A 16484-nucleotide genomic window follows, 5' to 3' on the forward strand; every position below is an offset into this window, starting at 1 on the left:
TTTCAAGTTTTAGTTCTAATTAAAGGCAAAACCCTTTATTTCTTATTTTGCATTATTTTCTCATGTAGCTCTCATTTTAAATGATGTTCTGTTTCATCTTAATGCAGATACACTTCACTGAAAAGGAACACATTGCCCCTATTTATCAGATAATACTCGAGGGAGAGTTACCGAGTTTGTGTTTGCTGGACACTGCAAACTGGTGGAGTGTTCTACTCTCCAAAGATGGAAAACATCCTGGACACATTCCTGGAATATGCAAAATTTGGATTCAACATGTGGGTCTTTGCTAATGCCTGAATGGCTACAGAAATTTCAGGGCAGCAGCAAACCCATCCTCTCTAATGCTTTAAACTTCCAGGAGGGTGGCTAATAGGATTTTTCTGCTTTTACACTGGGTTATTCATTGGGAGCAGCTGCTTCTCTATGCATTTGTGATGTCGAGGTGTGTGTGGTGTGTCAGCTAATAGAGACCCGTGTCAGTCACATGCATGTTGAGATCTGTGATAGAAAGGCAAAGAATCACTCTGATGTCCTGAATTTTCACAGTTAAGTATGTAGAAGTGCTGACAACTACTCTTGAAGTTCCTTCCTCTGCTAAGAAAAATTAATGGCCACCTGTCTGTCCCACAGACCTTGACTACTTACAAACGTAAGACCATATTGTAAGGTTCTTATAACATGGCAATGATGTAGAAACCCTTAGGTATTCCTCACCTAGCAAGCAAATATGGTTGCTGAACCATATTTTCCTTCTTTCAAACGCAGGGACAGGAGATACAGTCACAGCAGCAATCTCAGAAATGGCTTGGGGTTATCAAAACAATTGCAGCACACATGAACAAATACTTCAGCTTTGCCAAGCTAAACTAGCCTAAGCATTTTGCTTGGCCAGGCATGCTCCCAGCTGATTGCATTCAGCAGGTCCATGTGTGTCATCTGGTGCGGCAGAGAGAAGGCAAGAGGTGCAGCCCGGAACAAAACGTGGCAGACTCAAGGCTTGTAAGCCAGTATGGGCTGTACCCGCTTTGGGTTCCCTGTAACAGCATTTTCTTCCTTGTACTTGAGTAATCAGTTCTATTGTACAAAATGAGCAGGTGTAAGGCACTGCCTTTTGGCTCTGGGATCTTGTTATTCCCATTTGACATTTGATTTGCTCATGTGTGTGAGGTGGTACAAAGCTCCCATTTGCTTCACTGCCTCTGTTACCCCAGAATGAGGGGCTTGTGCACATACAGCTGTAACAGTAAAAATCCAAAAGGGAGAAAGAAAAGATTTGTGCTGTTTATACACCAAAAGCCTTTCCAGATCTGGGTAGTAAGACAGAAAATATATTTTATATAAGGCAAAATTCTAAAGTTCATACAAGCTCAAAGGCTTGTAAAGTTCATACAAGCTCTGGCTAAAGGCAGAGACTAAATTCTCCCCATCTCTGGATTTGTCCAAACTAACCAATCTATGTGACCAATTTACGGGGTGTTCAGTTGCTCTTAAAAGTGCGCAGCACTTAGTAATGCAAAGAATCACTCTTTTTTTTTCTCTCGGTCAGTAGTAGAAAAAAAAATGATGTGTTTATAGAAATCAGAGTTAATTTGTTTGAGTGTGGATGTTTTGAGAAAGAATGCAAATATATGAAAAACACAGCTATCTCTTCATTTCCAAGTCTGTAATCTTCAGATTTTCCAGTGATATTGCCTGAGAAGTTGTGTTTGAATGCTTAGCTGGACCAAATATGTTGGATGGATTATACTGATGTTTCATGCTAATGCAAATCAGAGAAACTCCATTGAAACCCATGATGTTCCACCAGAATAACATTAGAGAAGGTAATAAAGCAAGTTGTAGTAGCTATTATTTTGGATCAGATATCTGAAATTTCTCAGCATCCAATGCATTTGGATTAAGGGTTTTGGTTCAAAGGGAGGTCTGCTAAAGAGTGTCATTCTTCACAGCAAGCAGTAACCCAAATGTATCTGAAAATGTGTCTAGAAAAGCCTTCTGTGTATTTTGGTGCTTTGTATGTGCTGTGTCAGTAATTGTGTTGTGAGATGTACAAGAAACTATGTTGTATCCATCTTCTTAAAACAAGGAATACTTTGAATAAACCATGCTGGTACCCATGATTTCTTTTCCACAGAGCAGTACTGTTTGATGCAGATCATTTTTCATTTACTTTTCCTCATTTGCTTTCCATCAGGGAAATAGCTGGAATCCCTCAGAGCTGAAAGCACAAGCTAAGAATTTCAAGGTAGGCAGAGAGAAGGGTGCTCTATCAGACACTCAAGAGCTCTGCCAGTCAGCCCGAGCTCCTCTGGGACATCATCTTTCTCCCTAATGTGCTCAGTGGCTTTACAGTCACAGCCTGACCCATGGTTCTGCTGCACCAGAGCAAGCTATCATTATGAGCAGGACAGTGGGTGTACCTAACCCACTCCTCAAATGTCATTCTATGCTTCTACATGTGCTTTGTGCTTCTGTGTACATAAACAAAGATTCAGTGTTGATACTCAAGCACACAGTGTCTTCAGCAGAGGTTCCCTGAGAGCACTGTAGGCCACCAAAAATGCCTGGCTGCCCGGGAATGGGATATGTGGACTGAGATATGTAAAAAGGACTGATCCAGCCCCAATCTCCTCCCTAGCCAAAGGCACATGCTCTTCATTAATGGACATATTGCATGACTTGGGATTTGCAGAAGAAAATAAAAACAGTGAGCTCATCAGAAAAGGAAAAACATGAGTGAGAAGAATTTTTGTAAATGTTTATATCTTCAGGGCCTTTAATGTAATTGTCATTTTCCCTTTCTGTGTTTAAACAGCCAAGCTGTTATTGTTTGGGACTGTAATTTATTTTCAAAGGGTAATTTTTGAGTCTGTACATCTGCACCCCATTCCTAGGCAGCACCTACACCTACTATCCAGTCCTGAGAGGAGCTCAGGACACTCAGCTCAATCTCCACAGGTGCTCAGCACCCCAGAATTTGATTCATTGTCTGGTGTGTGAAGAAAGCTGTTTCATCCAAATAGATTTAAAACTATTGGAGAAAATTTCATCCCTGGGGCAGCTGAATCGACAAGATCGGCTGGATTCAATCTGTTGATTGCAATGGCAGTGCATTGGGGTGCGTCTCGTTTAAGGGAGAGATATTTGACATGCCTGTATGCAACTGCTTTCCCTTTGGAAGGCTCTCTGTTGCCCTTGGAGTGGAGGGTTGTGATAATAGCCAACTGCCTGCTGAGCCCTAGATGCAAACTTTTTGCATGAAATAATAACCTCACGCCCACATAAACTTCATCTGTTTCTATGGAGAATATCCTGGACCAGTCTAAAACCTCACCCTTATTGCTTTATTAGTTAGAAATCCTGGGAGAGCCTGAAGTGTGTGTGTGTGTGTCTGTGTCTGTGTATAAATATATATATATATATGCATATTTTAAAGAAAAGCATATGAGAGTGGAAAATATAACACTAACAATGTGAAAAGCATTTTCTGTGAGAGCTTGGGGTGGCACAGAATTCTGGAATGAAGTATTGGTCTGGGAGACAGAAGCTGGAGGTTTATTACTCTTCTGCAATGTCTCCAGGGTGTTTCACTTCACCATGGTTTCTCATTCCAGTCTTTGTCTGTTCAGAAGGTAAATTATTTGAGGCAGGACCTGTGTGTGTGTGCAGTGGCCAGTGAAAGATGCTGATTCTGCATCCACAGTTGTTCAGGTAAAACTGTGATCGTTACCAGTGTTGCCTAGAGCCAGCACTGTGACCCCTACTGGGATTATGAAGCTGGAATATCAAGGATATGTTACTTTGAATTTTCTGTCACCTCATGTGGAGCAGGGATCACATAATGAGCAACATGAGTCTGAAGATGTAATTGGGAACTGCCTGTATGGGAGGGCTTTGGGATGCCTCCTGCTTCCCCTCTCACTTGCAGTGACTATGACACTGGTAGCACACACAAGCCACCCTGTAGTAATGCAACATTGGAACTAAGTTTAGAAATGTTCACAACAACATCTTGTTTGTTTGTTTGTTTATTGTTTTTTTTCTTTGTTTGTGTTTGTGACTTCTGTATCGTGCTGAACAACAAAGTACGGATTTACCATTCTGTTTCTCTTCCATCCTTCTAGATCATCAAAGAGCCCCCCCCCCCACCTGCAGAAGACAGCGAGGTAAGTAACACCAACAACCTGGTTTCATCAATGTTTAGGACAAGATTTTGTTCAGCTTCCTCACAAGAGGTCATGATTCTGCTGCATGGCAGAGTATGGACCTTGGCAGGAAGTTAAACCTTTGGGAACAGGTAGGGAAGGAGAACAGAGGCAGATGGTTCTTTCACTTGGTCAGAACAGCACTGCAGAGTTAGGCTCTGATTCACAAAAAGGACAACTCTTAAGCATATGTTTAGCTTTGAAGTTAATGGAACCTAAACGTGTGCTTAACTACCTCCTTGGAATAGCACAATAATGATTTTGGTGTTTCAGCATATATAACCAGTCTTGGCAGCTGAGCACTAACTCACAATGCTTATCCCTTACACTTCAACTGCTGTGAGCAAAAGCAGCCCATAAACTTTGCAATTGTGTCTGAAGAGAATGGACCAGGTTCTGAACAGATGTAAAACACAGTATAACCATCCTGACACCAGAAGAGTGGCGCCAACAGGGGAAGTTTTAATGGAGGGAAACAGTAAAGTAACATTAAAACTTTCATGTTAATTCTGTTTATTTTTTTCTAGACGAATCCAGCAACAAATGGTTTCAAGTTATGTCACCATTACTTAATCAGTAGACTCCCCAGAAATCTGCCCAGTTTTTCATCCGCCCCTTTCTGTATCCTCCTGTTTTCAGTACTCACTCGATCTCTTTTCTTACTTCCATTCTTTTGCACATGGGATTTCATTGAAGAGTCAGTCAGCTGTGTCCAGGGCTTATTGATGTCAATGGAAGTTTTTCCATTGACTTCCCTAGGGTTTGAATCTGTTCCTCTTAACTATGCAAGTAAAAGAAGACTTAGATCCATGCTCAGAGTGATTTTGTTGGCTATTTCCTTTTGCTTTTTGCCTCTGGAGACAAAGTCATTGCCTGCTTCAGCTTGCAAGTGAGAAAGCTTGCTGAAATGATCTCTGCTCCCTGTGAAGTCAGGCCCAGTGAGTGTGCTCTGTGCCAAGGCAGAAACCCTTAAAGCTCAGTCCTCTGCAGCACTACCAAGGTGGAGTTCAACCTAGCTTCTGTCTGTATTGAGCACAGCAAAGAAGTTGAGGGCAGATGGAGCCAAGGCCGATACTGGAACCTGCATCTTGATGGCACTTGTCCCCTTCAAAACAGGCCTCAAGTAAAAATGCACATCTGAGCATTCCTGGACCCAATGGAGATTTGCATTTGGGTTCAGTACTGAAGGCATTTGCTGCTGAAGGCACCCATCTCTCAGAACAGCATCAACCCATATGTTTATATGCAAGCATCTGGCCTACTTTCAAAAGTAGCCATTTCTGTTTGGGCTCTACATATATTCACCAGCTTTGTTAGCTTTCATCCTCTGAATGAAAAGGAAAATATTAGCCTAAAATTGAACATGTTCTGTTCGGCATCACACATGCCTCCAAGCCAAGGGATTCTATTGCTGAAGTTAATTAAAATGCATCATTCTGGAATGCTGGTTCACTGGCCAAGGACTGGAAGGGGAAATTAAATCTCTGTGCTAAGGGGAAAGGCGTGCTTCACTTACAAGGAAGCCTTTTCTCAAATCATTAAGTGCTGCAAAAGCAGACCAGTTGCTACACAATAAACCAGCTGTGGCACGCAAGTTGTATTTGCTTCAGGTTAGTTTTGGTTAAACCAGTGTAAAGATATCTCTGGAAGTGTTATATTTTCTCTCATCCCTGATTCTGACAGAGAGGAAGAGTCCACACAGCTTTTTGGATAGAACAATCTTCAGTTCATCAGTCCGCTTGATAGCTTTCCTCTAGCAATATGTTTGCCAATGGCTTTTTATTTTAAAGTAACCTGATCTCGTACTGAGGAGAATGTGGGCAAATTCTTTTTGCATAGAAGCAGAAAAATTACATTAATCTTATACCTGTAGGTTACCTGCTTCCCCATTAATACAAGAGAAGGTCTATACAATATTCTAGCTATTATTCTTATTGTTTTGGGACCCTGGGATACGGAGATTTGGCTACAACAACCTGCTAGAATTACAGGGACTAGCCTGATTGCAGACGTATAATTTCACATGCACTTTCCCCAAAGCTCAATGTTCAGTTATCCTAAAGCCACCTTGTACAATTAGCAGACAAAGTAAAATACACTTTTACTATTTTAGAAACTGTAAAGCACCAGTGCAGTGCTCAAAAATTGGTAAAGCTAATTTTTGAATCTGTGACCTGTACTTTGCATTTTTTTCCCTGACACAAGAGTCTCTTGCTGGTGGAAAAACTATTTCATTGGTCCCATTTACTATTATAGTGTCTGGTCCATGGAACAAGAATGGCAGTGATGTGATGCTTTCAGAGAAGATTGGATACTCCAGATTTCCTACTCTGCTAAAAACAAATGGAAGATGGTGTTGATTTTCTGCATTCATGTTTTTCTTACATGTTGTAGGTCGCCTCCCTTGCAGAAAACCTAGTAACTGCTCATCTCCAGCATGAAAGAGTGCTAATCCCTTAAGCAGCAGCATTACAATTACAGTAAAATTATTTTCTTCTCCTAAAAATCTTAGCAAAAATAAGATGAGGAATTCTTGCATCAGCAGCTTTGGGAACCGAGGCCCATATGTCTTTGCACTGCAAGGATAATGCATTATACTTTAACAATACAGGGAAACTAGCATTACTGTCAGAAACCCGCCAAAGGTTTTATTGAACTCTACTTTAAAGGCCTTTTGAGAAAAATTGGAGACTTGCTCACTGTTGGTGAAGGAAATCATTATTGGCTAAAAACTTCCAATTAATTCATTCAGAAATTGCAAATGTTGTCAACTTACCACTGTGCTCCTCAGACAACAGAGGATACTGGAGAAGGTTTAGCCCAGATGAAGGACAGATGGTTTTACTTACAGCCAGGAAAGATTGAGTTAATGGCAATCGGAAGAAGTGAAAGTCTCAAGGAGTCAATGAGCACCTTTCTGACCTGTGATTGACTCATTGCTAGCGGATCAAAACCACGTTCTTCTACTTCCAGTAGATAGGAAGACTCTTTCTAGCCCTGCTGGAGGAAGACATGTCTGCTTTTGTTCAGGTGCCCATCACCTTCGGGCTGCGCTTATTGGAACAACTCTTATTCAACTCACACCCTAAGCCTATCAAGAGGCTGAAGCTGGTTCTCAGTATAGCAACCCATTTTCTACACCAAAAAAAAAAAAAAAAACACCTGCAGGGATCTGCAGCTTCCAACAATTTCCTGTTCATTACCTGACCCATGCCAGGGGTCTGCTGCTAGTCTGTCCCACAGAAAGATAAACAGGAGCACTCCAGGAGGCACATGCTCTTTTCATTGCTTCCCTGCGCTGTAAACTGAGACCAGGCAATGTTAACATACACTGCTGTATATTCATTTTCTGTCATGGCAGTGCTTTCTCCTACAAAATGGATTCAGTGACACAAAGTGTCCTAAAACCTGGCAAAACCAGGCAGGAGACATACCAGATGACCCAAGCATGCCCTTTCCTCGTCACTCAGACCCATTTTTTCCATGTTGCTCTGTTACCCAAGCTTCACAGTCACTCCTAACGTGGCACCAGGGCCAAGCCACCAACCAGCCTGTAATTGGATAATCTTTATGTCTGTTGTCATCTTACCCACATACACTAAAGTTAACACGCACAAGAAAGTCCTGAAGAGAAAAGCACCATTCACCAGCACAGTCATGAGACATTGACAGTAATTATTGCTGTCATGGGAGGCCTGCATGAAAAGGAGAAATTTAACTCACTGCATGGCATCTATTGTTAAGCTAGCAGATGAAAACTTCTGTTCACCTTGAACCAGTTTGATCTCTTCTCCAACTTCTAAACATTCATGAAGGCAAAGAATGTCTAAGAGGAATTCGTCTTCTTGGGGAGCTACTTGCACCCTCACTTATTATTGTATATTAAATTCTTCCAAATTATTTTGCTCTCTCTTCCTGAAAAACCTTGCTGGGAAGATAGCAAAATAAGCTTCAGAGAAAAGCTCTGATGCAATTTTATTTTGTAGACACCAAGGCAGGAAATGTATTCTGTTATTCCTGAAATAAAGCCAGGTCACAGTGGTATGCCAGCTCTTTTCCTTCCCCTTTACTCTCTTTTTACAATGTGTTTTGGAAATCTGGGAGGAGGAGAAAAGGAATCTTTCAAGATACAATCATTTAAAAGAAAAAGATTTGGAATGTTATTGGGAGCAAATGAGATGTAGGTATTACTCCATGAAGGTGTGGACTTCTATAACCAAATTTAATGCAAAATATCTAGGCAGATCCAGCACAGCACACTCAATTAGTGTGGAGGTGGTGAACAGTTGGGTTTATTCCCCCATCACTGGCAATAGTCCCCTATTGCCAGCACTACATGCAAAAGACTCTGTGGAGCAGCAATCTCTATTGTAAAATCATAGTTCAGACATGAGCATCTCTAGCACTACAGTCCTTACAAAATGCAACCTGGGAATTGGAGTTACAAGTCTGGGTACATGAGGTGTTCTGTTCTGTAGAAGGATTTCCTGTGTGACCCTGTGCACGTTATTTTTTTGTGTAGCTCATTGTCTGAGCCATGTAGTGGGAATACTTCAACATTCCTTCTCCTTTATCTTCATCAAAACAGGCATTCTGTCTTAACTGTGCACATGCAGCACTCTGCACACAGAGATATATCTTAGGCAGGATCTTTAAGAATCTGTACCATAGATAAACTAAGAATTCCATTGTCACTAAGCCTGACAAGGCCTGGTTTTCTAAGCATTTTTGTCTCAAGGATAAATTTATATGTGTTTTTTGCTGATGCCTAATGACAGTTGAGCTCTTTCTTCAGCCTGCTCCTTAGCAGAACACCAGTGGAACATCTTCTCTTAGATATTCTTGTGACCTATGAGTGCTTTCTGACAACAGTTTGCAGGCTTGGGCTGGTGAGAGGTGCAAATATGAGAAACACCAATGCCACGTTCTTGCAAAACACATCAAAGATTATTAAGATAAGGCAGGGTTTATATAGTTGTGATTTAGATGCCTGGCCGAGTATAACGTGACAAGCAAAACCTGCCAAAGTAGGGAGGAAATGTTTCTTGAGAACCGAGTAAATTATCCTCAAAGTGTAACAATGCCTTTGCATTTGAGAGGTGGCCATGCGATTTGGAAATGAGTCTGGTGTTAAGGGAATGGGTTGCAGTAAGGATCTGTGAGGCTGGAGGACAATGTATTTCACCTCCAGGTTTCCTCAGCTGTAAAGTTGGGTGATAAAATCTCTTAGAGGAATTATTATCCCATGTCTTACAGTGCTTTTTTTGCAGGCAAAGCACTCTATAAATGCTAAATTCTGACAAGATTCAGGCATTGCAGAGACAACTGTGAAAATAATTATAAGGGTGGGGAGAACGGTGAATTGTCCAAACTTTTTAAAATCTGGCCAAATTTAGTTTGAATTCTTACCCTTAGTGGTTCAGACGTCCCTAGTGGAGCCTGAATTATCCTTGTGTTACCCACAGATGAGGTTGCCTCAGGTCAGGGTCAAAGTATACAGAGCCCGGCATGGACTCTGAGATAAACACATCTTTGTTTTCTGAAATCCAGCAGTTATGAATCTGGATCTTTGACTGTGAAATGTAGCTCTGTCCTGCTTCTTCTTCTTCTTCTTTTTTTTTTTTTTTAAAAAAAAAAGAAACTCTAGCTCCATCTAAAGCAGATTTTGGGGATGGAAAGATGCCAAGTTCTGTACAGTCAATTTCCAGCATCCTTAAATGCACTTAGATTTTCCGGGGCTGTTTTTTGTGCTGCTGCTGGATCAGAGCTGAAGTTCCTTATGCAGTTCTTCCTCAGGCAAAAACCCTATTGTAGCTAAGTGTAGAAAACTATGGGCAAAACTGAGTCAGGATGTGAGAATTCTGCCCCATTTTATTGGCTCAGTTCTTCTGAATGGGGCAGCTAGGATGCTGGGGATGGGGATGGTATGCCTCTTCCTTCTCATTTTCCTGCTTTTCTGCCACCCTGACGCCCAAGTTTCCAGTTGCTTTAGTTGAGCTACTCACATACACTGTGAACACATTTGTCAAATGAGCAGGACATCACTGGTGTTTTTTGTTTTTATTTTTCTGCTTGTATTGCAAAACCTCCTATGCCCTTCAAAACATGTAAACAGACTCATCCGGAAGAAAGCTTGTGACTCCTTTGTTTTTCAAGTGTTCGCTCTTGTCTTTTTGTGCGTGTGGTGCTTCTGTTGTTGTTCTGGCAGAAACACTCCTATCTTAGATTGAAGTGACTTGCAGGGCTTTCAAGGGCTTGTGGGGAAGATTTCCTAAACCTTGGTATTTCCTGTTGTGAGAAGTCCAGTCTGTGCTAAGCTGAAGACAGAGAAAGAGAGAATTGCTGAAGGAAAATATTTAGATGGCTTTGATTCCATTTTTTGAAAAAAAGTCCTCATGGAAAACTTCATGCAGAGATATTAAGTTCTTAGGTTGCAGCAAAGAGCCTCAGCAGCTCTAACCAGAGAGAGAAAGAGAGGTTAGCTACAAAGGAGAGGGACCTTATATTTATGACTCAATTGTTCACTCTTCCTTTAGATCAGGACAATTTTTGCAGCTGAATTTATGTTTTGTTTTGTTTTTAAATAAAAATTCTTTTGTTTGACATGAAAAGCATAGTTTGTCTTGGATTTTTTTCTCCCAGTTTTTTAATTTTCCTACTGGGGAGTTCAATTTCAAAGTATTTTTGGCTTTTTCAGTTTTGGAAAGCTCCTAAGCTCTGGAGTTTCGCCAAATCCCTGTGAAGAATTAAAGAAAGAAAAAAAAATTTAAAAAGAGGGACCATTTTTCATCTCTCTCCACATTTTTCACAGGAAATACTTCACGTTTTTGATGAACTCTGCTTTTCTGCTTTGCCAATTCACAGCCTGAATTGCAGAAATTAAAGCGAAAGGCACTATGTAGGTCACAGCGTATGCACAGTTGTTATAGTGCACCATTTTTTACATAGAATATACTCACTAGAACTTTAGCTAGATTGATTTTAAAAACACATAGGAAGATTTTCTTGGTTTGTTAATTGGGCCATATCTGAATGCCATCATGAAGGCCAGAGTCCTAAACACGTCTAAGTTTGTGTTTGGTGATGTCCCTGGGTTTCTGCCTGCTACAGCAGGGGTAGAACACATTCCATTTTGTACAGAATTTAAGTCTCATTTTTCACACAAGGTCTGACTTTCTGCTGGCATAAGGCCATGAAATCACTGAAGCCACATGGATTTCCATGGGTAGCCTTGCCAGCAGAGGCAGAAGTTCATTACAAGAACTAATTCCATTCTTGTAACTTTTCCATTAGTCTTTTCCATCCTATTACACTTGGCCTGCTCATCTTAAAAAAACAATCATCTCCCTTTTGGACAGTCACACTGGGGTTGTTCCCAAATGTACTCCTAATTCACCTACACTCAGGATCAAATTTGACTTGCTTGCTTTCTTGCCCTCCTTCACTCCCCCTTCTGTCGAATCTGAACTACAATACAATGATTTATCTGTGTACTAGAGGATTATGTCAGCAAGGGGAGCCATGAGTCAGTGAACACTCCTCACAGCAACGGCTGGGCCTATCTAACCACAGGCACAGCGAAGAGGATGGCAAAGGGGTAAGTCCCTGCTGCCATCACTCATGGCTAGCATATCAACCAGACTTGCAGCCAAAAGCCCCCAGCTCTTGACTATCCTGAATATTATTTTGGGAACGTCCTCAATGATTTTGCAACTTGGAAATAATTTACTTTCCTGAATTTAAAGATGATGAAAATCCCTTTAAATAAAAATATTGCAAAAACACACGTTCTTGCTGGAGCTGGATTGTACCTTTCAAGTGGTGGTAGTGTTTATATAACAAAACATTTTCTTTTCATGAGTGTACAGCCTCAGGAAAACAAGCAGCAAGAGAGCAGAACCTTTATTGCACTGGCTCAAAGGACGACGTGACCTGTGACCGTTTATCCCTTACCATCTCAGTTCATGCTTCCTAACAGTACAACCCCTTCCTTCTGTTTTGTAGGAGGAAGATGATGATGGCCTTCCAAAGAAGAAATGGCCAACAGTAGATGCCTCTTATTACGGTGGTCGAGGAGTTGGAGGCATCAAACGAATGGAGGTAAATAGGCACCAGTCCATGTGTCAGAAAATCTCGGTTTTGAACTGAGCTGTGATATCCTCATGCAATTTACCCTGAAAGAAATGTATAGGCACAAACCTCTTTAAGCTCTCTTCTACATCTGAGCCAAAATCTTTTTTATATAGGAATATTTGAGACAAACAGACCTATTAATATTGGGGCCATCTCTTTCTTCTGCTTCAGTAGGATCCAGGTCTTTGCCTGGGATACATGGGCAGTGTTGCCATCCAAATTGCAAGGTAATATTTTTATAGTTTTTCTGAAGCCCTTCCCCACCTTTGCATTTCGGATTCTGTCTTTTCAGGTGCGCTGGGGAGAAAAGGGTTCCACAGAAGAAGGCGCTAAGTTAGAGAAAGCCAAGAATGCCAGAGTCAAGATGCCAGAACAGGAATATGAATTCCCCGAGCCCAGGAACCTTGTGAACAATATGCGCAGACCTTCTTCTCCTCGGAAGTGGTACTCTCCAATCAAGGTAAGTCCAGTCCAGTGTTTTACTGCGTAAAGTGTTTCCAGGAGATCTGTGTTAAGTAGTCCGTTTTCACATCCATGGTTAAGATGTAGAACTGTCCATAAACCTGTGACCTCAAGGTGCTGATGGAGAAGCTGTGCATAAGAAAGATAGAAAGATAGCTCCTTTCTGTGCTATAGAAAGGAGACTCATGGGCAGTGGGTATTTCCCATCAGGTGGATCAGGTTGCAGGGTGACATTGCTTTCTGAGACCAGAATAAAAAGCTGATCACTTTTAGTGGTGTAGCTAGCTGCTGTAAAGTGCTTACAGACTCCACTGTGCTTCCAGAGGCAGGCCCTTTAGTCCAAATTGCATATTCTCTGTGTTGTAGGGAGGAAATAGCATCCTCTTTCCTTACAAAGAGGGGAAAAATCAGAAGAAAATTGCTCTTAAATATCACCAAGGAAAAATGTTCTGACCAGATCAAGGACTGCAGTGCAGCACATGGATGTCTGCCAGCTGGCATGGGTCACAGGGCCAGGCCTACTGCAGGGCAGCATGCTCACCTCACATGGAGGGGATGCCCTGCAAGAAGGTTTTGGCTGAATTAGAGTGCCTCAGAAGTGAAAGTACAAATTCACGCTGTTATCAGGTCACATGCAATGCAAAGCTGCCTAGCAGTCACCCCCAGGAACAGAGAAGGATCTCCTTCTCTGCCATCTGTCCCAAGGGCAGGCAGCTGTTCTTCAGCTTGGCTTCCCTCATGTGAATGGTTGTCAGTGTACAAAACTGAAACAAGCAAGCAGCTGAATAATTCACTGATGCAAAACCCTTCGTCACACATGTGAGTGCTCCTTCTGGGTTAAGAGAAACAAACCACACGCAACAGATATTGGTGGCATCATCCAGAGTGGGGTATGAAGACACTCCAACATGAGAAAGTTAAACTTTTACATTCAAGACAAGTTAAGCTGTCCTCAGCAAACAATTTTCAAGAGGTTGCACCTGTGTAATAAAAAATAAAAAATCCCACACATTTTTCAGGGTTATCCTTTTTGGGAAATGCTAATGCTCAGTTTGTGGTATTTGCAGCAGCACTGTAATATCAGAAAAGACTGAAAATGCACAGTTCATATCCCAGTGCAAGCCTGGCACCACTGGAGCCTGGATCCCATTGCGAAGAGTGGAAATTCTGGTTAGGGTTAGAAACCCTCTACAGGCAATTTGTTAGACGGCCTGGTGTTTAACTTACCTTAAATTTTATGCTAAATGGGGAAGTGCCTCACTGCTGGAAAGCAGAGTTTTTATTCTCCTGTCTTCTTCCTCTCTAGAAGCAGCCAACCTAGCCAAACATATTCTACCAGCTACGTTATTGAGATGCAGGTATATTTCACTGCAATACACCGAGGTTTCCTTGCATTGTTTCTTGTTACTGATCAGCTCTGAGCAGTGCCCATAGGAATTTGGGCGAGTCACGTGTTTTGGCTTTCCTCAGACATTGATCTTACAGCTGGTTCAAATCCAGCAATGGAAATGGCAAGGATGCACAAGGGAGTACTAGTGGTTTCCGGAGGATACAGAAACGCGAGCCTCTTTGAAAATTTGGTTCAATGCCCTCTCTTCCCCCCCCCACCCCCCCTTAAAGATTATCATCTAATAAACATAGCCTACCAACAAGTCATTTGCAATTGTATTATAATGATTTCAACATGTGTTCATGAAGGTTATTCATTCCCACAGTGGGACAGGTTACAGTCAACTTTTTTCAGTTCAGAGTTGGGAATGCAGTAAGCACCATCCCACATAGCTGCTCCTTTGTTTCAAAATGTATCGTGTTGTAATTTACATTACTGCAACGTGTTCGTAAAACACACTAGTCCCATCTGGGAGATTTTCACTCGTACGATGTGCTCATGGAAATGACCTCATACAGCTGAGAGATGCAGCTCAGTTGCTTTTTGTGTGCTGCAGTCAGAAGGTTTCACAGCACAGAAAGCTGTACTCTAACCACTTAGGAGTTAATAGAAGCACCAGTTTTAGCACAAGGAACGTTGAATACGTGTGCACTTGCAGATGGAATCCATGTGGGCACAGCTACTGTTAGCTGAGAGCTGGGTCCTTTCCCACAGGAGATACCGGTGAGTTTCTCCCTTCTTTCTTCACCAGTTCATGCTGTTGGATTGCAGCCTCAGGAGATTTTCAGTTTATTTTCAGAATTTATTCTGCATGGTAGGAAGTCAGTTCTGAACAGAGAAGTCAAGTTTATTGCAGATCTGTGTCCCAGCTGGAATTTCTCCAAAGTTCAAAAGAGATTTGGAGAAAAGATTCAATGTACGTTCGTTTTGAGTTCAGTTCTAATTCTGACTAGGAACAGCTTTTGCTTCGTAACAGCAATCATTTGATTATTAGGGGCCTAAGTGTATTAGAAGTATCTCATGGGTGATAGAATCATAGACGCATAGAATATCCCGAGTTGGAAGGGACCCACAAGGATCACTGAGTCCAACTCCTGGCTCCACACAGGTCTACCCAAAAATTCAGACCATATGACTAAGAGCACAGTCCAAACACTTCTTAAACTCCAACAGGCTTGGTGTCATGACTAAGTACCTGGGGAGCCTGTTCCAGTGCGCAACAACCCTCTCGGAGAAGAACCTCTTCCTGATATCCAGCCTGAACCTCCCCTGTCGCAGCCTGACAACATTCCCTTAGGTCCTATCACTGGTGACTAAAGAGAATAGGTCGGCACCTGCCCCTCCACTCCCCCTCGTGAGAAAGTTGTAGGCTGTGATGAGGTCTCCCCTCAGCCTCCTCTTTTCCAGGCTGAACAGGCCAAGTGACCTCAGCCGCTCCTCATACGTCTTCTGCTCTAGGCCCTTCACCATCTTAGTAGCCCTCCTCTGGACACTCTCCAATAGTTTCACATCCTTTTTGTACTGTGCTGCCCAGAACTGCATACAGCACTTGAGGTGAGGCCGCACCAACACAGAGTAGAGCGGGACAATCACTTCCCTCGACCAACTAGTGATGCCGTGCTTGATGCACCCCAGGATACAGTTGGCCCTCCTGGCTACCAGGGCACACTGCTGGCTTGTGATGTATGTTCTTAGTTCCTTTAGAGAAATCTCTCCTTTACACCATTCAAACTGTATAGTATAAGGACAGGTCCTATCCAAGACCCCATATCCAAATACTCCCTAACTTTGGCATGTTCCACATCTGGATAGTGTTCAGCAGCCTGAATCTGTCTGTGGATGAGGTTTTACCTAATTATTAATTGCTACCACACCCTTATTGAACTGCACCCAAACAGGCTGTGTATGCATGCCGGATAACTATATACAATGCTTTCCCCACGTACAACTGTGAGCACTCAACAAAAACAGAGGGGATCATTTCTCTGAAGCAGAGATCCTGCAATTGCTCTCCCTGTGCAGTAAGGAACTTGCAAAATTGGCATAAACTCATCAGTACTCTTGGCAGAAGCTTCTGTCTAGAAGATGTGAGCATATGAAGATGAATTTGCATTGTCTTATGCAGGGAAGCTATCGCGGAGTTGTAAGAAGCAGGGGGAGGTGAGGAGGAACAGCCTATTAGGTCATTGGGTCTGCACTCTCAGCCAAAGCAGCACTGCTAGCTTGGGTCTGTCCTTCACTGCTTTTTCCAGTCTGGTTTTTAAAATAACAGAGGCTTCCACTGCTGCTCA

At 42.2% G+C, this 16484-nt stretch overlaps 1 protein-coding gene across 1 annotated transcript in view; it reads left to right on the plus strand.

Moving 5' to 3' along the window:
* The window catches only part of ANTXR1 (ANTXR cell adhesion molecule 1), a 117480-nt gene that overhangs the window by 71823 nt on the left and 29173 nt on the right, over positions 1-16484 (plus strand). The window contains exons 14-16 of the mRNA XM_080568166.1: positions 4128-4169; positions 12213-12308; positions 12634-12801. Coding sequence (XP_080424292.1) covers positions 4128-4169; positions 12213-12308; positions 12634-12801 — 306 coding nt within the window. The remainder of the gene's footprint in view (positions 1-4127; positions 4170-12212; positions 12309-12633; positions 12802-16484) is intronic.

The sequence above is a fragment of the Anser brachyrhynchus genome (assembly GCF_964034855.1).
Source record: "Anser brachyrhynchus genome assembly, chromosome: 26".
Lineage (NCBI taxonomy): Eukaryota > Metazoa > Chordata > Aves > Anseriformes > Anatidae > Anser > Anser brachyrhynchus.